This window comes from Hyperolius riggenbachi, chromosome 10 (assembly GCF_040937935.1).
Source record: "Hyperolius riggenbachi isolate aHypRig1 chromosome 10, aHypRig1.pri, whole genome shotgun sequence".
Lineage (NCBI taxonomy): Eukaryota > Metazoa > Chordata > Amphibia > Anura > Hyperoliidae > Hyperolius > Hyperolius riggenbachi.
This window is the reverse complement of record NC_090655.1, coordinates 113138262-113163682: the sequence shown is the minus strand read 5'-3', so window position 1 is coordinate 113163682 and position 25421 is coordinate 113138262. Positions and strand designations below refer to the sequence as shown.

Below are 25421 nucleotides of genomic sequence, written 5' to 3'. Positions count from 1 at the left end.
TGTGTTTTGGCGTGTACTCTTTGTGTACACAATGGCTTTAGTGTACACAACATGCAGGTCACACCATGGACTTCCAGGCTGTAGAGCATCTTTGCCCTTCTCTGCATTGAGTGGCAATCCATGGCATTGGCACACCAGGCACAGGGGGAGGAGCAACACTTTAATAAATTTGTTTAACTACACGTTTTCTAGCACAGCTATGGTCATCTAGAGCTACAAACACACCTTGGCAATCTGTCGCCCAAAATGATCTGTACAGATTGTTTTGGGTGGCAGTTCTGGAATGTCTGCTGTACAGACACACTGTTCAGCTCCTGACTGATCAGCAGTGTACTGGTCTATGGAGAGGGAGGTGCATGGTAAAATAAGACAGACACATCATAAAGGTGGCCACTAATGATCCAATTTTTACCACAAAATCATTCGAGCAATCAGTTAATTCTGATAGGAAGAAAAATCGTTCACTCCACCACCAATGAACCAATCTTTGCTTCCCATCTATCACAACCAACAAGAAAATCCGAAATTTTGGTTTGCTGAAAATCCAATCCGACGGATATTTTTATAATCGCTCATAATCGATTCTGCCAAAGATTATTTACAACCAATTCGATTAGAATTTTTGATCGCTCAAATGATTTTTGAACTGTTAGTGGCCACCTTCAGCCTTTAAACCTGTACACATGCTAGATGAAACTCCGATAACGACTACCTCTGCTGAAAAACCATCACAGGTACAGCAGCCCCAGACCCTACTCTGCCAGCGATCCTTCTGGCAGATTGCTTCGGCCAATTGGTGGCATTCTTCTCTCCACCTACTCCACCCGCAGCAGGACATCTGTCCCATACCGCTCCCCTCTCCCAGCATAGCAACAGAGCATGTTGTTAGTCTGCTTGTCTGTCAGCCTTCTGCACCAAAAAGTTGACATGCCTCATACGTGTGTACGAGTCTTTAGGCTAGGAATGCATACTGTTGCTATGGAGCTGGGAGGATGAACAACATACGGAAGGGGTATGGAGGATAAGCATGCCCTCAACCTGTGCTTGGCCGAAATGAGCCAGCACTCTGGATCTCTTGGTGGCTCCGACCAAGATTCATCTCGCATGTGTATGAGTTTTTAGAAAGTCTTAGCCAGGTTGATGTCTTTTATGGCAATTCTTCTGCTGTACAGTTATACAGATACAAGTATTTCACCATAATTCTTTTTGTTGAACATTCTAACAGGACTGTTCCTGCTGTAGTGTTTTGGCAGTGGGTCAATCAGTCGTTTAATGCACTTGTGAACTACACCAACCGGAATGCAGCATCTCCAATTACTCTTGGGTAAGTCTTTGTTCTGGTATATTTTTTTAACAGGCTTGTACTGCAGTTTATGGCAGGTTACATTTATATCAACTGCTCGGTGTCAGTACTCTTAGTGGTGAAGGTCAACTTCTCAGACTGTCTGTTGGCTCTGCTGTGCTTAAAGACTGGGTTCCACAGCTCCTCCAAGGTTAATATACTTTCAGTTGCTGTATTTGAACATTAAAGAGACTCTGAGGTCCCCTAAAAATGAGGTTTTTACTTTAAAAACCTCGTTAAGAAAATTGCCCCTCCTAAAACGCTGCATCCCCGCGGCTGGAACCGCCATAAATTACCTGGAGCACATCGCAGGCCTCCTTCCGCATAGAGGCATAGCTTTTGGCTGCAGCTCTGCCTCTACACGCGTCCATCAGCGCGGACCGTCAGGAAGTGAAAAAACAGAATCGCTCTGCAAAAGTACTTAGAAAAGCGCTTTACAAAAAATCGTAACACGCAGGTAAGCGCCGGGAGGAAAAAAAATCACTCCGAAAATTGCCAAACGCTGGCCTCAGCGATTGTGATTTGAAATGTGAACAAAGCCTAAAGGTGGCCACACACGATACAATAAAATGATCCGATTTTACGGTAATTCGATAAAAACGATCAGATCTCTCAAAAAAATCGAAAACTTTTTTTTCATTCGACTGAAAAATCTGATCGGATTTCCCGTTTTCTTCGATTTTTATCGTTCCGGAATGCCAGATATTTTTCTTCAATCTTTCTAAAGATTGTATGGTGTGTGTTAGATTGTCAGTTTATTAATATACACACCTCAGCAATTTTTTCAGAGTTTCCAATCAGTTTTATACTAATTGGGAAAAAATTGAACATACGTGTGTGGTACATTGGTCATATTTTTGAAATGTTACAATCAGTCAGAAAAATTGATTGCTATTCTTAAATTGAACAGATATTTAAAAAATTGTATGGTGTGTGGCCACCTTAACCATTTCCGGACCGCAGTGATAGAGATCTACGCCCTGTTTTGATGGGCTCCTGGCTGGCAAGGCGTAGATCTCTATCACCGGCGCCGCCGCTCCCCGCCGCGATCGCGCGCACCGAACCGGCTGCACTTAGCTGTCTTATGACAGCTAAGGCTTCCGGGTATCGGCAGGAGCCGTCACTGATTGGCTCCCTGCCGTGTGATCGCTGTGAGCCAATCACAGCGATCACCCTCCGAAAGGCAACATAGTTGCCGTTCCGCCTCCCTCTCCGCCTCCCTCTCCCTGTCACTGTGGATCTTGTGTGACAGGGAGAGACGCACAGCCTGCAGCCGTGACAGGCTGTGCGATTTTAGTGTAAAAATAAACTTTTTTCCAGCTCTCCCCCCCCCCATGTATCCCTTGATCCCCTCCCAACCACCTATATATAGATCTATATATATATATAGATCTATATATATATATAGATCTATATATATATATATATATATATATATAGATCTATATATATATATATATCTATATATATATATATATATATATATATATATATATATATATATATATATATATATATATATATATATATATATAGATCTATATATATATAGATCTATATATATATAGATCTATATATATATATAGATCTATATATATATAGATCTATATATATATAGATCTATATATATATATATATATATATAGATCTATATATATATATATATAGATCTATATATATATATATATAGATCTATATATATATATATAGATCTATATATATATATATAGATCTATATATATATATATAGATCTATATCTATAGATCTATATATATATAGATCTATATAGATCTATATATATATAGATCTATATATATAGATCTATATATATATAGATCTATATATATAGATCTATATATATATAGATCTATATATATATAGATCTATATATATATATAGATCTATATATATATATAGATCTATATATATATATATAGATCTATATATATATATATATATATATATATATATATATATATATATATATATATATATATATATATATATAGATAGATCTATATAGATAGATCTATATATATATATATATATATATATATATATATATATATATATATAGATAGATCTATATATATATAGATCTATATATATATAGATCTATATATATATAGATCTATATATATATATAGATCTATATATATATAGATCTATATATATATATATATATATATATATATATATATATATATATATATACATATATATATTACTGGATTGTGATTTTAACCACTTGCCGGCCGCCCCTACCTAGGGGCGGCGGCAAAGTGGAGCCCGCAACGACCGCGCAATACGCCGATCGGCGGCGGCTCGTTGCGGACTAGCTGGCCGGGGATCGCACGCTGGATGTGCCCACCCGCGACGTCAACCCGCCAGCCAATTAGCAGCGGCGGCGGGTTGTTAACCCCCGATCTTCCGCATGTAAAGCGGATAATACGCTTTGTAATGTATACAAAGCGTATTATACAGGCTGCCTCCTGCCCTGGTGGTCCCAGTGATTGAGGGACCACCTGGGCAGGTTGCAGCCCTCCTAGTAAGTACCCAAGCACACTGATCCTGCACCCTGATCGCCCACTGCACCCATCAGACCCCCCCTGCCCACCCCTGGGACACCTGTTTGCACCCAATCACCCCCCTAATCACCCATTAATCACTCCCTGTCACTATCTCAACGCTATTTTTTAGATTAGGTCCTAAACTGCCCCCTGGGGGCTCCTGAACACACCCCCCCCCCCCCCAGACCCTTAGATCCTCCCTAGACCCTCCCCCCTGTGTACTGTATACATCTATTCTTCCCTATAATCACCCACTGATCACCCATCAATCACCCCCTGTCACCACCTGTCACTGCCACCCATCAGATCAGACCCTAACCTGCCTTTTGTGGGCACCTGATCACCCACCCACACCCTCAGATTGCGTGCAGACCCACCCTCAGATCACCTCTGAAAGTGCATTGTTTACATCTGTTCTCCCCTCTAATCATCCACTGATCACCCATCAATCACCCCGTCACCACCTGTCACTGCTACCCATCAGATCAGACACTAATCTGCCCCTTGCGGGCACCCAATCACCTGCCCACACCCTAAATTAGCCCCCCAGACCCCCTCTGATCAACTCGCCAGTGCATTGCTTGCATATATTCTCCTCTGTAATCACCTACTGATCACCTATCAACCACCCCGTCACCCCCTGTCACCACCTGTCACTGCTACCCATCAGATCAGGCCCTAATATGCCCCCTGCGGGCTTCTGATCACCCGGCCAAACCCTCACCCGCCCCACCGCAGTGACAGAAATTTTTTTTCTGATCACTGCTGGTACGACTTAATTGCCATGTCCAGGTCATGATTTGAGAACATTCCTGCACTTCAGTGCCAATACAACCTGTCATCTAAGAAGCCACCCTGCTTATGACCGGTTCCACAAAATTCGGCCCCTCATAGACCACCTGTCATCAAAATTTGCAGATGCTTATACCCCTGAACAGTCATTTTGAGGCATTTGGTTTCCAGACTACTCCTCGTGGTTTTGGGCCCCTAAAATGCCAGGGCAGTATAGGAACCCCACAAGTGACCCCATTTTAGAAAGAAGACACCCCAAGGTATTCCGTTAGGTGTATGACGAGTTCATAGAAGATTTTATTTTTTGTCAAAAGTTAGCGGAAATTGATTTGTATTGTTTTTTTTCACAAAGTGTCATTTTCCACTAACTTGTGACAAAAAATAAAATCTTCTATGAACTCACCATACACCTAACGGAATACCTTGGGGTGTCTTCTTTCTAAAATGGGGTCACTTGTGGGGTTTCTATACTGCCCTGGCATTTTAGGGGCCCTAAACCGTGAGGAGTAGTCTAGAAACCAAATGCCTCAAAATTACTTGTGAATAGGACGTTGGGCCCCATAGCGCACCTAGGCTGCAAAAAAGTGTCACACATGTGATATCGCCGTACTCAGGAGAAGTAGTATAATGTGTTTTGGGGTGTATTTTTACACATACCCATGCTGGGTGGGAGAAATCTCTCTGTAAAGGGACAATTGTGTGTAAAAAAAATCAAAACATTTTAATTTACAGATATTTCTCCCACCCAGCATGGGTATGTGTAAAAATACACCCCAAAACACATTATACTACTTCTCCTGAGTACGGCGATACCACATGTGTGACACTTTTTTGCAACCTAGGTGCGCTAAGAGGCCCAACGTCCTATGAGTACCTTTAGAATTTCACAGGTCATTTTGAGGCATTTGGTTTCTAGACTACTCCTCACGGTTTAGGGCCCCTAAAATGCCAGGGCATTATAGGAACCCCACAAGTGACCCCATTTTAGAAAAAAGACACCCCAAGGTATTCAATTAGGTGTATGGGGAATTCATAGAAGATTTTATTTTTTGTCACAAGTTAGTGGAAAATGACACTTTGTGAAAAAAACAATAAAAATCAATTTCCGCTAACTTGTGAAAAAAAAATGAAATCTTCTATGAACTCCCCATACTACTAACGGAATACCTTGGGGTGTCTTCTTTCTAAAATGGGGTCACTTGTAGGGTTCCTATACTGTCCTGGCATTTTAGGGGCCCTAAACCGTGAGGAGTAGTCTAGAAAATAAATGCCTCAAAATGACCTGTGAAATCCTAAAGGTACTCATAGGACTTTGGGCCCCTTAGCGCAGTTAGGGTGCAAAAAAGTGTCACACATGTGGTATCGCCGTACTCAGGAGAAGTAGTATAATGTGTTTTGGGGTGTATTTTTACACATACCCATGCTGGGTGGGAGAAATATCTCTGTAAATGGACAATTGTGTGTAAAAAAATCAAAAGAAATCTCATTTACAGAGATATTTCTCCCACCCATCATGGGTATGTGTAAAAATACACCCCAAAACACATTATACTATTTCTCCTGAGTAAGGCGATACCACATGTGTGACATTTCTTTTGCAGCCTAGGTGCGCTAAGGGGCCCAAAGTCCTATAAGCACCTTTAGGCTTTACAGGGGTGCTTACAATTTAGCACCCCCCAAAATGCCAGGACAATAAACACACCCCACAAATGACCCCATTTTGGAAACTAGACACTTCAAGGTATTCAGAGAGGGGCATGGTGAGTCCGTGGCAGATTTCATTTTTTTTTGTCACCAGATAGCAGAAATGGAAACTTTTTTTTATTTATTTTTTTTGTCACAAAGTGTCATTTTCCGCTAACTTGTGACAAAAGATAAAATCTTCTATGAACTCACCATGCCTCTTAGTGAATACTTTGGGGTGTCTTCTTTCCAAAATGGGGTCATTTGGGGGGTATTTATACTATCCTGGAATTCTAGCACCTCATGAAACCTGACAGGTGCTCAGAAATGAGAGAGATGCTTCAAAATGGGAAAATTCAATTTTTGCACCATAGTTTGTAAACGCTATAACTTTTACCCAAACCAATAAATATACACTGAATGGGTTTTTTTTAATCAAAAACATGTTTGTCCACATTTTTCGCGCTGCATGTATACAGAAATTTTACTTTATTTGAAAAATGTCAGCACAGAAAGTAAAAAAAAATCATTTTTTTGCCAAAATTCATGTCTTTTTTGATGAATAGAATAAAAAGTAAAAATCGCAGCACCAATCAAATAGCACCAAAAGAAAGCTGTATTAGTGACAAGAAAAGGAGGTAAAATTCATTTAGATGGTAGCTTGTATGACTGAGCAATAAACCATTTAAGCTGCAGTGGTCTGAATGGAAAAAAGGCTCTGGTCCTTAAGGGTGAAAAGACTGCGGTCCTTAAGTGGTTAAGGGTGCGTCATACATCTATCCAGTTTTGGTTGGCCAATTTTATTGCTTCCATGTAGAGGGCCAACAGGTTTTAAAAAGTCTCTTTGCCTTCCAGTTGCTGGAACAAACTGTCACCACGCTCCAAGCTGGTGTACACCCCCCAGATACTCTGACCAATCATGGTCATACAGCGCTCATATATAAATACCAGCCCCTCTGGTAACATGGCTGAATATGGAGATTTCCACCGGTTGTTGCTCCAAGGTTATATCATGCATTGGAATTATTCCCACATAAAATCTAAAAACAATGCACTCAACTTAGCACAATGTATGCCAAATTACAATACAAATGAATTACTGTATGGGGCATAGTAAGACCTGACATCTCGCAGAGCGATAAAGGGTCTCCCCTTCTCCTGAAACTGGTCTCAGTACGTGGGTCGGGGCTCTGCCATTGATGCTGCATAACTTTTTCCGGTTAAAATAGATAAATACATTTACATTAAACACACTTTAGTAGCGCCTCCATAACTGTTATAAGTTTTTATTTTCTTCCTTCTATAACTATGAACGGCTTGTCAGTCAAGTAGAGCTTGAGGCCCTGGCTGGCTTCCTTTGGGATGGTGGCAGTGTACAAAGTGTCATCGCTTTCTGCTGCCTTGATAGTGGGGTGGTGTTGGCTTGACCTAAGAAACTGGTCCCACCTATTACACTTATGCAGTTGCAAAGCATAAAGGGAGACATTAAATGGAGATGTAAAATGAAAGGACACCGAACTTGACCTACACATGTAGAGCGAAGACTGAATCTACTTAATGGAGGGTATAGACCAGGGGTGCTCTTTAGGCAGATCATGATCTACCGGTAGATCTTAAAGAACATCTGGGTAGATCCCACCTGAGTGATGGATTATCTGTACTTCGTCCCTTTGACTTGAACTTGATTCGTACGATATGCTGTCCTGAAGTCGTGCACAGCAGTGTAGAGTATTATGAAGTTGCAAGGTGGGGAGACATACATGTAGAAGCATTATGTGCTACTGCTGGTTACAATTTTGCCGTACACTGAGTCCGGCAAAAATGATATTGTGAGTCTATTTGGTCAAGCACTGTTCTATTTGGCTTAACGAGGAGGACTCTATGATATGCATCTAATTGATTGGTGGCATGTGGTAATCACTAATAGACTCCTGCTGTGCATGTGCTGCAGTTGTGGCTTGAATTTGTAGGTAGATTCTACCTGGTAGATCATTTTCAATTTGTAATTTTCAAAGCAGCTGATAAGCTGAAAAAATGTGGGCACCTCTGGCTTAGTGGATGCCAGTCAGGGTCTACTGCTCATGAGCAGACCTCCCGCGCATGCGCAGTAGACCCGAACTGACGTCACTGAGCCTGGTAACTGAGCTCACCGCGGGAGGACAGCGTGGGACTTAGACATGTTTATGGGGTGGGAGGAAGCCCCAGGTAAGTATCAGAGCTTTAGTATTCTTCGTCTCTGAGCCTCTTTAAAATTATTTTTTTCCATACATTTATACTGTTCATTCCAACATACAACATGATTAGATGTCATTTTGGCGGGCTGTATTTTATGTCTCTATGGCCATTTTATTAAGAACTTGGCACAATGGCCAGTAAGGTGCAGAACATTGACCCTGCAGCTCCTTGTGCATATTTTTCACAGGTGCTTGATGCATTTCTATTAAATATAATGTTACATTTTACTCTGCTTGCGACAGCTTTGTGCGCTAACTTGCTTCTCATCATCTAATCTGCTATGATCATTTATTATTTTGGAGCGATGAATTGGGAAGCTGTTTTTTCCTGTTGCCTAATGTTCAGTGTATTAGCTATGCTTTTTTGAGTTTCATTACTTCTGCATTGAAGCCTATTAAACTCATAATATGCTGGCCTCTGTTCTGTTGAGATTTGAGCCATACTGGCATGTCTTCTGTTTTCCAGACAGATTGGAGTTGCCTATGTGACCGCCACTAGTACTGCTCTGGCCACAGCAGTGGGGCTTAACCTGTACACCAAGGTATGTATGTGTGAGTGTGTATACATATAGTATCTAGTCTTGTACTGGGCCGGTTCTTGACTTTTTGCCGCCTGAGGCAAACTTGTGAGGATGCCGCAGCATTAACACGCTGCCTGGCCTACTATCTGGAGGGGGAGCGCAGACAGGGGGACCCAGGTGAGGGAGGGGGGTCTGACACCCTCCCCACCGTTGTCTGCTGCCACCTCTTCCTGGCTGCTACCCCCTCCAGCTCACCTCACGGCAGGCCCTCCCACGACCAGGCGGACGGCTTTAAGCTGGATAGTGGCAGGCCAGGCACACTTCCTAGTCCTGCCTGGTGCCGCCCCCAGACTTCCGCCACCTGAAGAAGACGCCTCACTTGGCGTCATGGGTGGGTCGGGCCTGGTCTTGACTGGTACAACCAATCCGTTATGAGGTTGATACCAAGCTGAGAATCCTCAGATTGTAGCTACTATTTTCTGACATAGGGGCGCATGCTAATTCCAGGCTAGTGACTCCTTAACTATGAAGCTGAATGGATTTAACTTCTTGGAACTAATAACTTGCCTGCAAGCCTGACAGTGGCAGCTTTCATCTGAGAATTCTCAGTCTGATACTTCCTCTGTTACATTTTTATTATATACTGGAAATAATCCCACCCTTTTAAAAACTGTGCGCACATGCTCCCGTGCACAGCTGCAATGCGCGAGCACACGCCCACCCCCCTCCTCCTGCTCGTGCAGCGTATGTGCGCTGGCCAAAACACAAGGACACTGGAGGACGCAAGGACACGGGGGTTTAATTAAGTAGGATTTATATGTACTGTATAGTATATTTTCTCAAATTAAGACAAGACAGACAAGACACATAACATTTATATAGCGCTTTTCTCCTGGCAGACTCAAAGCGCCAGAGCTGCAGCCACTAGGACGCGCTCTATAGGCAGTAGCAGTGTTAGGGAGACTTGCCTAAGGTCTCCTACTGAATAGGTGCTGGCTTACTGAACAGGCAGAGCCGAGATTCGAACCCTGGTCTCCTGCGTCAGAGGCAGAGCCCTTAACCATTACACCATCCAGCCTCTGTCCAAATTAACAATATCTAAAAAAAAAAAAAATGTTATACAAATCTCTACATTCTCTATAAGTAATGGCTTTCTACAGAGACAATGCATTATTATTATTTAGTATTTATACTGTATAGCGTAGACATCTTTCACAGCGCTTTACAGAATTTACAGTCTTGTACCTTAACTGACCCTCAGAGGGGCTCACAATTCTACTATAGTCATCTGTCCATCAAAGGACAAATCAGGCTGTGTATGCATTGCCCAGTGGGCCCTTCACTATAGAAAGTGCATTGTCTTGGCATGAGAAATATTGGCCAATCAGAGGTGTGGGAGGGGAAAACAGGAGGGAGAGAGTCTTCAGCCAATCGGGCTGCATTAGTTAAGTCTGAGGGGAAATGAAGAAGCAAAAAAGGACAACCCAGCATGCCCTGCAACTTCCTTTTTGTGCACCAAATAAGAGTCAGGTAAACTGGGTAATGATCATTTATGAACAAGAAAAGTAATAGTGATTTTAACTTTTGGATTGCCTGGTTAGTATCCTTATTACTTGTTTACCAGATAAAAATAAATAATTGATTTTTGATTTTATGCCCGACAGTTCCACAGAGACAGAGGATCAGCAGGAAAGCCAGGCAACTGGTATTGCTTAGGGCTGCTTTCACAGTGGGACGTTACAGGCGCACGATAGAGTAGCCTGTAACGCAGCCCACCGCATAGTAATGAAAAATCAATGTGCTGTTCAGAGTGCCCACGTTGCGTTACATTGTAACGCTGCACGTTCTGGGAATGTGCAGCATGCTGTGCGTTATACTGGGCTTTAGCTGAGTTAGGCTGCTTGCACATGCTCAGTGACTAGCCACATGGCTAATTAATATTCACTGCACTGTGGTGACGTAACCTGGACTCATAGTGTTGTCTGGATCATGAATGAATCATTCATTTGATCCAGATCTTTTTTGTGAGTCGAATCATCTGGATCATCACAAAGAACGATTCAGTTCACAGTGTTTGTCTGTCTGGAAGAAACAGGAACATACAGTATGTACAGTGCAGGGAAAGTCCTGTCCTGCTAGTCATTTCACCCCCAGTCTGCTTCCCTAGTAAAATGATTCAAATGATTCGGTTCAAAGATCCGGATCTTTTCAATGATTTGAATCATCCGAATCCTTGAAAAGATCCGGACTTCCCATCACTATCCTGGAGCGGCTGTTCTATCAGTATAGATAGAACGAAAACAGCGCACCAAGAGCCGCATAACGTGGCTCAATCTGACGTCCAACTTCAACACCACCATGCGTTGCGTTAGGGGCACGTTATGCAATCTTAACGTCCCCTAAAACGCAACGTCTTGGTGTGAAAAGGCCTAAAATAAAATAAATATGACAGCCTCCCTATCCCTCTCACTTGAGTTGTCATTTAACATTTTGGTCTATTGTCCACCATGGCAAAGTTCAAACCAGCATGTGCACGTAGCTTCGGCATACACAGGAAACAGAGAGATGACATTACATTATTGCCAATCAGAGGCTTACAAATCCTTCACCTGATTACTTTGTGCTGCTCCATGAATTATTTTTAAAGTGGAATCAGAATGTAATGATTTCGATAGAAGAAACGAATAATCCTTTTAGAGCCTTTCTTATAAGGCCGAAAAAATAAACAATTATTTATTTTCAAAATCCATTCCTAATAAATACCGTACATGTATTTAAAGTATTGAACATTTCCCTTTAGTGCTAAGCATGCTAAAAATAAATAAAACCAATATGTGAACACAAATGATATGCTCTATACTTTAAATACTCTCATATACCGGTACTCTATAAAAACATTTTTTCAAGTATTTTAAAACTATAATCAGCTCTAAAGACACACAATAAAGGGGAAGAGGCACCCAGAGTTAATAAAACTATGTTGAAAAACAATAAAAATGGGAAAAAGGGTGAGGTGGCGTACCTCAATGAAGACAAATTTACATATCAATTAAGTTCATTATGCATTGACAATGCGTTTCGTATGTGGCCACTTCCTCAGGTCAAATAAAATGCCAAAGGATGCTGGTAGCAACGAGTAAGTTGCCTTACTCATGGTTACAGGACCCTTTGGCACTTTATTTGGCCTAAGGAAGTTTGCACACACCCACGAAACGATTTGCCAGTGCATAATAAAATTAATTGATATATGAATTTGTCTTCATTGAGGTAAGCCACCTCACATATTTTCCATTTTTATTGTTGTTTTTTTTTTTTTAACATAGTTTTATTAACACTGGGTGCCTCTTAAGGCCCATACACACGTCGGATTTGCGCGAACGACGGGTCGTTTGAACGTTCCGTCGTTCGCACGTTTCCGCATGAAATCCGGCGTGTGTACAGACTATCGTTCGGGAGATAAGACTGGTTACCAACGATCCGCCGGGCGGATCGCTGGTAACCAGTCTTATCTCCCGAACGATAGTCTGTACACACGCCGGATTTCATGCGGAAACGTGCGAACGACGGAACGTTCAAACGACCCGTCGTTCGCGCAAATCCGACGTGTGTATGGGCCTTTACCCTTTATCTTGTGTCTTTACCCTCCTTTGGGAGGGGTGTGACTCTCCTTTGATCTCTGGTGGCATTGACCACCCTTCCGGTCAATCGGGTTGTGTTTTTTCAAGAGTGCGACCATCCCCAGCTTTGCCTGGAAACCCAAGTGGAGGCGGGGTTATACATCACCTGCCTCCAGTGGTTGGTTGCCCTTCTGCAACCCACCTTTGTGAGTATCATTCACTTACCAGCTCTTTTTCTTCAAATTACTGTGACGTTCGGCACCATTTGGGCTCCTGTTGTCTCTGTGCTTTTTCCTTGTAGGGTATTTTTTATTCACCCCCAACAGTTACACATCAGCTCTAAAGAGGCAGTCAGGCTGCAAACATTACCCCTGCATTCATTTACAGCGTTTTCTTTTAAAGTTAATAAAATATAGATGCTAAACGAACTGTGGTTAAAGACAGGTTTATAAGTTGTACATCTCGTTAGGCTTCTATCTATTCTACAAGTAACCACAAAAGACATTAAAGTAGCCACTAGCACAGCAACAGGGGTAACACATTAATGGCTGCTATTCATGAAACTGCTGAGCTGGAAGAAAATAACACCTACATTAAAGTTTTACATTGACCCAAGTTTTTCCAGCCGCTTAAAGGATCTGTAAAGTTAAAACGCAGGTCGGTTTTATGTTAAAGCCGCAGATAACATGTACAAACACATATGTATGCTGCAGAAAGCTTTCTGTGCACAGTACACATCCTCTATCCACATAGGACTCGACCCTCCTGTGATGAATCAACGGATTTTTATTGCATACATAAGCGGTGATATATCACACAGAAAGCACAACTTTTTGTGTGCTAGAATCGATCACCGCTTATGTATGCAATAAAAATTAGTTGATTCATCACAGGAGGGTCGAGTCCTTTGTGGATGGTGCGATTGACTGTGACTATATATAGGGGCTTGATAGACCTCTCACCACACTGGACTCCCCAGAAAAACTGAACCATCTTTGTGGCTGGCAGGTACCACTTCACATTTCACAGTACACATCCTGCCATTGATTTCCTTAACACTGATCCATAGGCTAAGCTATAATAACAGTAATGTATAAAGTTTACTTCCTTGACATAGTAAGGAGGATATGGGAAGCCTCTGGTGGATCCAGAAGCTTCCATCTTCTTAGGTAAGTATCTATTTTTTATTTACTTCTATTTGCCTCAGGCACATTTTAAAAAGGCAAATGGAGATGACTTACAAGTTTCAATGTGACTGTAGCACAATGGGTGGGGCAATAAACAAATAAAAAAACAACTTAATACATCTGATATTTTCAATGCAGGATAATAACTCTTTTTTTTTTTAGAGTTTCCCTTGCTGATGTGTTACCTACTATTTACAACTGACACCTGTTTTTAAATAATTTTAGGGAGAAGGAATTTGGGGGTTAGGGGGGTGTTTTGTTGGGGATGGGGGTTTGCGCGCTAGGTGAAAGTGTGACCTATTTTTTGTTTTGACTGTCTATTTATTGTTTAAAGGGGAACTGAAGAGAGCGGTATATGGAGGCTGTCATGTGTATTTCCTTTTAATCAATACCAGTTGCCTGGCAGCCCTGCTGGTCTATTTCTCTGCAGTAGTATCTGATTAAAACCAGAAACAAGCATGCAGCTAGTCTTGTCAGATCAGACTTATAAGTCTGAACCACTGAAACACCTGATCTGCTGCATGCTTGTTCAGGGGCTATGGCTAATAGTATTAGAGGCAGAGGATCAGCAGGGCTGCCAGGCAACTGGTATTGTCTAAAAGGAAATAAACATGACAGCCTCCATATACCTCTCTCTTCAGTTCCCCTTTAAAGGGAACCAGAGAGGAAGCACCCTTGTGTATTTTACCATGTATATCAGTAAGAACATTAGAGAAAACACTTACCATGCTCTCTGTTTCCTCCTCACTGCTAAAAGTGTCTGTTAACAGCAGTCACAAGAATCCCAGACTGAGCAATTAAATCTGGCTTTGCTGGGAATGAATATTGCTGAGTCATTATAGCAAAGCCACAAGGGGGCAGGCTTGGGCTTGAAATAACACCACAGAAGACAGACTTAGCTATAATCTTTCTGTAGCAAAGCTAGACGGAGCAGCCTGACTTCTCAGTCGGGGATTCTTATCAGACGTGATAACAGTCAGATTACACAGAGAACAATGAAACAAAGGGCAGATTAGGTGTTTACTGTCATGTTCCCACTGATTTATAAGGTAAAATACAAGAGGGTGCTTCATCTCTGGTTCTCTTTAAGTCTCTAATGCTAGCTATACACGTTGCGATTTCCCATTAGATCGACATGGTCGAAACAATAAATTCTGACATGTCCGATCTGATCCCGATAGATAACGTGATACATTTTGTGCAGTAGTGATCTAAAAATCATTTGTGTTATCGATCAGGAGCAGATTGAACCTGTCAGCAATTATTGCTTCGAACCCATCAATCTGATGGGAAATTGTATCTGTGTACCTAGCATAACATTTCAAAAGCATAGTCTGCCAACTGATAACTAGTTCCTGGTGTTCGACATGGCTAAAGTCCCATTCACACAAATCACAAAATGCTAGCGATTACCACTAGCGTTTTGCGGGAGTGTTTCTTCTGCGACTAACGCGGAAAAATCACTGGACAAAGTAGCGTGTTGGGAGCGATTGCTCCAGAATCGCCACCAAAATGCTACAGGTAACGCGTTTGCGATTATTGCTAATTGCAAAACGCCCGCGATCGCGGCAGTGAAAACACTGGCATAGGATAACATGAGCTAAGTGCTTTAAAAAACCGCTAGCGGTTTGCGGTGAGCGGGAATCGCGCGATTCCCGCTTCGGTGTGAACAAGCCCTTATTGCACAGAAGAAAACACGGCCCCTCTTTACAACTCTCAAGGTCCCTCTTGGAGTTGTAAACAGATTAACCAGCAAGCTCATGGTGAACCAGAACTAGGAGACCAAAAAGCTCTCCTGCTAAAATGCTATGCAAAGAAAAGTTTGCTTTCTTCAAACAGAAGGCATTTGCGATTATGGAGTTGTAAACTGATTTTTATTTATGTGTTAATTCTTTGGCATTGCAGAAAGCTCCACCATTGATTGCTCGCTGGGTTCCCTTTGCGGCTGTTGCTGCTGCTAACTGTGTGAACATTCCTATGATGAGACAACAGTAAGTTTTTGTAGTGATATAACTTATTTTAAGTGGGATCTCTAAAATGTTTGCTAAAGCCCTCACCCCCTTCACAAGTAAGTTATGGCAGTCTTAGTTGTGAAAGTGAATACCATTTCAGGCCTGAATTCTATGGTCACATGACTACATGACAGACATGTTTTGTCACAGACTACCTGGTACTAGTTTGGCACCCTGGTGGTCCAAGACACACCTCTTCCCCTACAGCACAGTAGAAAGTGCATCTTTAGCATAGGACTCAGCACCCAGAATGCCAGATGCTGGCAAGAAAAAGAGCTGTGGCATTTGTAGGAAGGATCAATATTCTGCATTAATAAAAACATATATGCTACTTTATTCTAATATTTTGTATACGTTTTGGGGAATTGCATTTAGCTTTACCTGTGATTACAAAATTACAGCCGATCGGCTTGTAATTTTGTTTTGATAAGCTCCTATCCTTTTTATTGCAAGGTCATATATTAGAGGTCATAAAACGTCTTTGTTGCTCTACATACACTTATGATAGCGGGATAGTGATTCAAAGTTCGGTAGTCATTATTTCTCTGTATGGGAGATGAATAAACAGCTGCCATCTCATTTGGATTTTATATCTGGTTTAAACTGCTAACCTAGTTTTTCAACCCATGAAATTAAATTAATTGGGAACGCCAAGAAAGTTCTGTTTAAATTTAGTTCTCCAGATACAATTACAGGCGTACATTTGAAAAGGGCGCCTGGAAAAAAGGGCGCCTGATATAGACGAAAAAAGCAAAATTCGGCTGTAAAGAGCGAAATTCCAAATGTGTCTACAAGGAGCGCCTGGTGTAGCCGAAATTCCAAATCAGAATCAATTTATTTTGCCAAGTAAAGGCAGCCATACACTCAGAGCCGTCTCACCCACCAGGCAGCTATAAATTCCTGCCTGGAGTGGCAGGAGGAGCCAGGTGCGCTGTTGAGAGTTGAGAGAATAAATGCCTCTCAGCCCACTTAGGTTTCAGTTTACACAGCAGCAGCTAACAGCAGCACCTGACTGGACTCATAACTGGATTCACTCACTGATTAATTCAGTTCCTTCAGCTCAATGATTCAAAGAACCACAGTACTGAGTCAGTGAGAGAAGGCTCGGAGTACAGCATCAGCTTCTGAGTCCTGACTCTTCACTCTGATTCACTGATTCATTCAGTTCCTCTCTCTCTGCTACTAGTAACTGAGTGGATGTAGAGACTGAGCGTAGCAGGATTAGCAGCCAGGCATGGACTGCCCCCCAGGCTTTTATTCAGTGATTTAGGGATGGTCTGGTGTATTCAGGTTTGTTGTTGTACAGTGATGTGAAATACTAGGCTAGCTGATAAAAGTGCAATTCGAGGACAGGCAAGCTGGTAAATATACACAGCATGATGCAGAGCTTGCCTGGAGGGTCCCTGGGAAAACATCTGTCTTGTCTCTCCCCATTGTTATAATGACTGCATGTGCAGATATGGTGTTAAACAGGTTGAAAAGTTTTGACAGTCCCTAGACTCCAGGAGGACTCTTTTTTGACTTGTATGAGAGACTGGCAGTGACAGGAATCCTATTACCGGCAACTAGTCTCTGTGTAATTTGGGACTGCAATACAGATTAGCTCTCTGCTCCATCTCCTGCTATTCTCCTTTAGACTGTAAGCTCACAAGGGCAGGGCTCTCTCCCCCTTTTGTGTCTTGGAAATCATTATACATTTTATTCATCATGTTACTTTTATCACTGTCATTACCACTTCTGTATTTTGTATTCTGTATGCTGTATCATTTTTTTGTATTTTGTCACTAATTATGTATCTTGTATATTAGTGTACACCATTGTCTGTATTATTATGTACCCCATATTTGTTTCTCACTTTGTACAGCGCCACAGAATATGTTGGCGCTTTATAAATCAATATTAATAATAATTCTCTGTCTCACTCCACTCCTCTCTCTGGGCTAGTGCACGACAAAATCACAATAGCAATCGCTAGCAATTTGCAAATGCGACTTGACAATTTGGGCTGAGGCTGCCATGATAATGGGCCTCAAGTCTGTTTCCCCACAGGCCAAAAGGTCCCAGTCCTCCCCTGGTAGCAGCATAGTGTGTGTGTATAGTGTGTATCTACTGTGTGCTGTGTGTGTATAGTGTGTGTGTGTATACTGTGTGTGTGTGTGTGTGTGTGTGTGTGTATAGTGTATATCTACTGTGTGCTGTGTGTGTATAGTGTGTGTGTGTGTGTGTGTGTACTGTGTGCTGTGTGTGTGTGTGTGTGTGTGTGTACTGTGTATAGTGTGTGTGTGTGTGTACTGTGTGTGTGTACTGTGTATAATGTGTGTGTGTGTGTACTGTGTATAATGTGTGTGTGTGTGTGTGTGTGTGTGTGTGTGTGTGTGTGTGTGTGTGTGTGTGTGTGTGTGTGTGTGTACTGTGTGCATGTGTATATTGTGTGTGTGTGTGTGTGTATGCCGCAATAAGTATATTTTATGGTGAAACGCTCTGCTGCATTACAACTATTTTGTGGTGAACCCATGCCGCAATAAGTGTAATTTCTGGTGAAACGCAGCTGTATCATGATTTTCGGGGGTCTTGGGGGGTGGGGTTCACCACAGGGGTGGGGGGTATGGGGCTGGGGGGCAATCACGAAGGGGGGGGGGGGCGCACCACAGGATTTCTCGCCTTGAGTGACAAAATGGCTAGAGACGCCCCTGCATACACTGTTCGATTATGCCACCAAATCGACCAGCAGATGGATCATTCTATGATCGAATCTGATCAAAGAGAGATCTATTGGCTGCCTACACTGCAAACAGATTTTGAATCGATTTCACTATGAAACCGATTCACAATCTGTGGAGCCGCCGCCTCCAGCATACATTACCTGATCCGGCCAGCGCTGTCTCTACTCGGCTCTGGTCTCCAGCTTCACCTTACTTCCTGTTGGGGGAAGTTTAAGCAGTAAAGGGCTGGATAGTGTAATGGTTAAGGGCTCTGCCTCTGACGCAGACGACCTGGGTTAAAATCTCGTCTCTGCCTGTTCAGTAAGCCAGCACCTATTCAGTAGGAGACCTTAGGCAAGTCTCCCTAACACTACTACTGCCTATAGAGTGCCTCCTTGTGGCTTTAGCTCTGGCGCTTTGAATCCGCCAGGAAAAAAGCGCGATATAAATGTTGTTGTTTTTTTTTTTTTTTTTGTTTTTTACTTTTTAAACTTCCCCCGACAGGAAGTAAGTGAAGCCAGCTGGAGCCCAGCGTGGAGAAGGGACAGCAGGGACACGCGCAGGTGGAACAGGTAATGTATTGCCGCTAGCGTCGGTTGTTGGACATTCGAACGCAGCTATCGACGCACTCCTGACCCACGGAGATCGTGTGAAATTTTCCGCACGGGCAGATCAACAAGATTGATTGTTTTTGGGTGAATATCAGTCGAACGGTCAGCGTTTGCACATCGATTTCACAGCAGATTCGATCACAGTGATCGAATCTGCTGTCTTATCAGTGGTAAATCAGCCAAGTGTATGGGCACCTTAAGTTTGCACTTACAAGGAATTTGTCAAGGACAGTATGTAAGTATAATGGCAGTAAGCAATATGAGAATTGTTCATTTTCAGTTCTGTGATGATCACTTTCAAGTACTAGCAGCTCCAGCATGGTTCAGCATTAACCTCCCCAGCGTTATGGACAGAAATGTCCGTTCAAAAAAACATGCTGTGAACAGTATAAACCTGCATACACATCAATACTCCACTGCACTGTATACTAGACCCTTGCTTGACACATTTTGGCAAGTTACAGGAAAAAAAAAGTTTTAAAAATAAATTTTTCCATTAACCTCCAGGACAGGTCCACCACGAGAACGACAGGCTCCTCCCAGGAACAGGAAACGTCCAGATAGAGTACTCTATAAATCTTTGTCCAACCCCTTGATCCTCAGTTGACGTTTCCTGTTCCAGGGAACAAGGAGTGCTCTTGTCGCTCGCCGGTCCTTCAGACCAGGTGTGTTTGGGACCCGGTTGGCGGCGGATGGTGGACCTGCCTAGAGAGGTATTGGGGTCTGGTGGGGAGAAAGCGATGGTTACCTTCTCCCATGGCTGTCCTGGCTGCCCGAGTTGCGGTGGATCCGGAGGACACGCGCGGCGTCCATGATTCCCCTGGAGCGGAGGCTAATGGCGCCGGAAGTGACGTGGATAGTCATGCGGGCCTCCAGAGGGTAGGCAGCTGATTGCCCTCAATGGCGGCGTACGCGTGACGTACTTCCGCCCTTACGCAGCGTCACTTCCGGGCGCGTGGGGAAGAGACGCCGGAAGCCTGCATGGTTCGGCAGTTCGTGGGCTGAACGGAGCGGGATGGACGCTAAGCAGGAGCCAGGAAAGGTAAGCGTGGCGGAGGCTTGGTGACCTATATGGTATGAGCTGTACGCCCTATGCCGCGTCTGTACTGAGGTCTGTTATTAATTTTGAGACTATGCAGTATAACATAACAGCCTGCTTAGCGTCTGATCTGAGGTCTGTATAACTATGCATAGAATAGAATGCTGGTGCAGATTATTCAGGGAGATATAAGGAGATGTGTATATATATGGTTGGATATTAATGCCTCATAGATATATATGGGTATATATGTGTAAATCATTAGTGTATGGGCAGCATAACAGTTATATGATTGGCCTTTATGATATACTCCCTTGACGACTATATGCAAAGAAATATATATTATAGATATCAGATGGATTATATGTATATGATATGTCTATACATGTTCCTTCCTTCCTGGTCTCAGGGTTGCTATCACTCTTAATATTTGTGCACCAGGGTGTTTTCCCTTTTGTTTGAGAAAGAGGGATGACATTAATTTTGTTGTTTGATTATGTTATAGGGCCCGGAGTCTACTAAGCCGACAAAGCCAAGAAGGCGGTGCCCGCTCTGTGGTGCAAAGATGGCCCATAATTATAATGTGCAGTTTTGCAAACCTTGTTTAGTAAAGCTAATACAGGGACAATCAGGGGGAATTAATGTCAGCCATTAAAAGGGAAATGGCTGACACAATTAAATCATTAAAGAAAGTATTTGCCTCTGCTATCCCCCCAGCAACAAAGGCAGTAATTCCAGGTACGAGTACGACCATGCCGGCCGTGGAGATACCAAATGCTGAGTCTCAGCCTATTAAACATAAAAGTGAAAAGAGAAATATTGTATCTTCCTCTGAGGAAGAAGATATGGAGGGTGAAGAGGAAGATAATGATGAATCAGACTCTTTTGCTAAAAATACGGACAGCCAGACTAAGATTAAGAAGATATCCAGGTTTAGATTCCGGCTGATGAGACTTAGCAGCTTATCTTGGCTATTAATAAAACTTTAGATATTGAATCCAAGAAGTCGGAAGAGGTATCTATGCATGATAGGTTATATCAGGGAAGGAAGCCAAAAGAATCTTTGACTTTCCCTATACACAGATCTACAAAGAATACCATATTAAGTCAGTGGAAATACCCGGACAGAAAGTTGTTTATGTCAAAGGGATTTATGAAAGGGTTTCAGTTTACAGAGGAAGATGTTAAGACTTGGGATTGATGTCCTAAACTTGATACAGCATTCTCACAGGTTAATAAAGACAACGAATTAGCTTTTGAGGATCTGTGGTATGTGAAAGATCCACAAGATAAGAAAGTAGAATCTGCCCTTAGAGGCCTGAACAGCAGCAGGTGCAAATTTTAGACCAGCAGCAGCTACAACATGTGTAGCAAGAGTTCTATCCCTATAGGTTAAAAAAGTAGAAGAAAAAGTGGATAAGGGAGCTTCTAAGGAAAAAGATTCTAGAATCATTAGAAGTAGTTTCCAAAGCAACAGACTATATAACTGACGCAGCAGCCGAGAACATCAGAGTAAACGCAAATCGGAAAGGGTGTACAAGGTCAAGGAAGCTGATGGACCTGGGCAGGGACATATTAACAATAGCAGAGAAAAACTTCCTTTCATTGTCAGCAATACATCTGAAGAGGTCATTGAACACGATGGCAGACTTTCTGAGCAGACACAGAATGTCAAAAACACAAATGGAGATATCAAAGAGGATGTTCAGAAAATTTACCAAGCAGTGGGGTCGGCCGCGTTTAGACATGTTTGCAAACAAGGAAGACACAGAGTGCAGGAGGTTACTCCTTGAATCCAAACGAGGTATGGTAAATAGGAAAGTTCCCAGTTGGGATTTATCCTTAGTTTTGAAGGTATTGAAAAGAGAGCCCTTTGAACCCATATCAGAAATTCCCTTCAGACTCCTAACAAGGAGGATTGTATTTCTCATAACTATTACCTCGGCTAGACGGGTGAGTGAGTTAGAGGCCCTATGTTGCGACGAACCTTTTTGTATAAAGGATGAAGTAATACTGAAGACCTGTGATGATTTTCTGCCTAAAGTAGCTACAAATTTTCATAGATCTCAAGACATTGTATTACCGTCATTTGAAGAAGAGCCGGGGTTAGATGTCAGAAGAGGTCTTATATGCTATTTAGAGAGAGGGTAGCGGAGTTTAGGAGTTCTAGAGCCTTGCTAGTCAACACTTCAGGTGCTACAAGATGCGGAAAGATGTCAAAAATATCTATAGCTAAATGGGTAAAACTATGCATAGAGGAAGCCTATAGGATTACAGGAAATACTGTTAGATACAGTTAGAGCCCATTCAGCCAGAGCAGCAGCCACTTCATGGGCTTACAGAGCGGGTGCTACGCCAGGAGAAATCTGCAGAGCGGCTACGTGGTCAGGTCTAAGCACCTTCTCTATACACTACAGAATGAACCTGATGTCTGCAAGGCAACAATCATTTGGAAGGAAAGTCCTGCAGGCAGTCAGCCCACCCTAAATTGGTAAGATTCTTGCTCATCTTCTCGTGGTGGACCTGTCCTGGAGGTTAATGGAAAAACCAATGTTAGTTACCTGGTAACATCCTTTTTAGTAACCTCCAGGACAGGTCCGTAACCCACCCGAGTAAAGGATTTATATGTGTATATAAGTACAGGAAAAGTATATGTATATGCAGTATGAATATTAAAACCCCTTTGTTTTTAGGAACAGTACTTGGAATTGACTGAGGATCAAGGGGTTGGACAAAGATTTATAGAGTACTCTACAGTGTTCTCCCCAGGACTAATCAAGTGGGCGGGCCGCCCGGCTGGTTTTGAAACCCCGCCCGCCTGTTTTGAACCCATCAGGCATCATTTTTTTCATAGTATTTTAATCTGCGCGTCGATCCTCCAGAAAAATGGCGGCCGCGCAGCCTGGAGCCGGGGACACTTTTTAGTGTAGTAAGCTCCTCTCCCAGTCTCGCAGTGATGCGTGAACTGGGCGGGATGAGTCAGCGTCCCCCACCAATCAAGGCGCGTCTGTATCACCCACCGGCTGCCTCGCTACGGACCCGCTCGCGGTGGTTGGCTTGGCACGCATGCCGCTTGCTGGCAGAGGAGGATGGAGGAATCTGGGCAATCAGCAGGGCTTTGGAGGAATCCGGATGGAGGAATCCGGGCTATCAGTGTACTGCAGCCTGCCTGACATCGGGTGCAGAAGCTGGGGGAGACCTTCGGGAAGCAGCGGAGGATTTCACAGCATACAATGTGAGGAGCAACCTGCTGCCATGCTAACCGAGAGGGAGGAGGGGACCTACCTACAAACTCACACACCCCACTAGCCACCAGACTGACCTACTTTGCCACCACCCACCCCACTAGCCCCCAGCTTGACTTTCTTTGCCCCCCCCCACCAACCCCATTAGCAACCAGCCTTACCTACTTTGTCACCCACCCACCCACCCCACTAGCCTCCAGCCTGACCTACTTTGCCTCCCACCCACCCCACTAGCCACCAGCCTGACCTACTTTGCCACCCTCCCACCCCACAAGCCACCAGCCTGACCTACTTTGCCACCCACCCACCCACCCCACTAGCCTCCAGCCTGACCTACTTTGCCTCCTACCCACCCCACTAGCCACCAGCCTGACCTACTTTGCCACCCACCCCACTAGCCACCAGCCTGAATTACTTTGCTACCCACCACCCCACTAGCCACCAGCCTGATTTACTTTGCTACCCACCCCACTAGCCACCAACCTGACCTACTTTGCCTCCCACCCACCCCACTAGCCTGACCTACTTTGCCACCCTCCCACCCCACTAGCCACCAGCCTGACCTACTTTGCCTCCTACCCACCCACTAGCCACCAGCCTGACCTACTTTGCCACCCACCCACCCCACTAGCCTAACCTACTTTGCCACCCTCCCACCCCACTAGCCACCATTCTGACCTACTTTGACACCCACCCACCCCACTAGCCACCAGCCTGAATTACTTTGCTACCCACCACCCCACTAGCCACCAGCCTGATTTACTTTGCTACCCACCCACCCCACTAGCCACCAACCTGACCTACTTTGCCTCCCACCCACCCCACTAGCCTGACCTACTTTGCCACCCTCCCACCCCACTAGCCACCAGCCTGACCTACTTTGCCTCCTACCCACCCACTAGCCACCAGCCTGACCTACTTTGCCACCCACCCACCCCACTAGCCTAACCTACTTTGCCACCCTCCCACCCCACTAGCCACCATTCTGACCTACTTTGCCACCCACCCACCCCACTAGCCACCAGCCTGAATTACTTTGCTACCCACCACCCCACTAGCCACCAACCTGAACTACTTTGCCACCCACCCACCCCACTAGCCTCCAGCCTGACCTACTTTGCCACCCTCCCACCCCACTAGCCACCAGCCTGACCTACTTTGCCACCCTCCCACCCCACTAGCCACCAGCCTGACCTACTTTGCCTCCTACCCACCCCACTAGCCACCATCCTGACCTACTTTTCCACCCACCCACCCCACTAGCCTGACCTACTTTGCCACCCTCCCACCCCACTAGCCACCATTCTGACCTACTTTGCCACCCACCCCACTAGCAACAAGCCTGACCTACTTTGCCACTCACCCACCCCACTAGCCACCAGCCTGAATTACTTTGCTACCCACCACCCCACTAGCCACCAACCTGAACTATTTTGCCACCCACCCCACTAGCCTCCAGCCTGACCTACTTTGCCTCCTACCCACCCACTAGCCACCAGCCTGACCTACTTTGCCTCCCACCCACCCCACTAGCCACCAGCCTGACCTACTTTGCCTCCCACCCACCCCACTAGCCACCAGCCTGACCTACTTTGCCTCCCACCCACCCCACTAGCCACCAGCCTGACCTACTTTGCTACCCACCACCCCACTAGCCTCCAGCCTTACCTACTTTGCCACCCACCCACCCCACTAGCCACCAGCCTGACCTACTTTGCCACCCACCCCACTAGCCTGACCTACTTTGCCACCCACCCCACTAGCCTCCAGCCTGACCTACTTTGCCATCCACCCAACCAACTAGCCACCAGCCTTACCTACTTTGCCACCCACCCCACTAGCCGCCAGCCTTACCTACTTTGCCA

At 44.0% G+C, this 25421-nt stretch overlaps 1 protein-coding gene across 2 annotated transcripts in view; it reads left to right on the top strand.

Moving 5' to 3' along the window:
• Window positions 1-25421, top strand: part of SFXN2 (sideroflexin 2) — a 106177-nt gene that overhangs the window by 37787 nt on the left and 42969 nt on the right. For both annotated transcript variants that reach the window (XM_068257546.1, XM_068257545.1), the window contains exons 4-6: window positions 1226-1324; window positions 9089-9164; window positions 15853-15938. In XM_068257546.1, the coding sequence (XP_068113647.1) occupies window positions 1226-1324; window positions 9089-9164; window positions 15853-15938 (261 nt within the window). The remainder of the gene's footprint in view (window positions 1-1225; window positions 1325-9088; window positions 9165-15852; window positions 15939-25421) is intronic.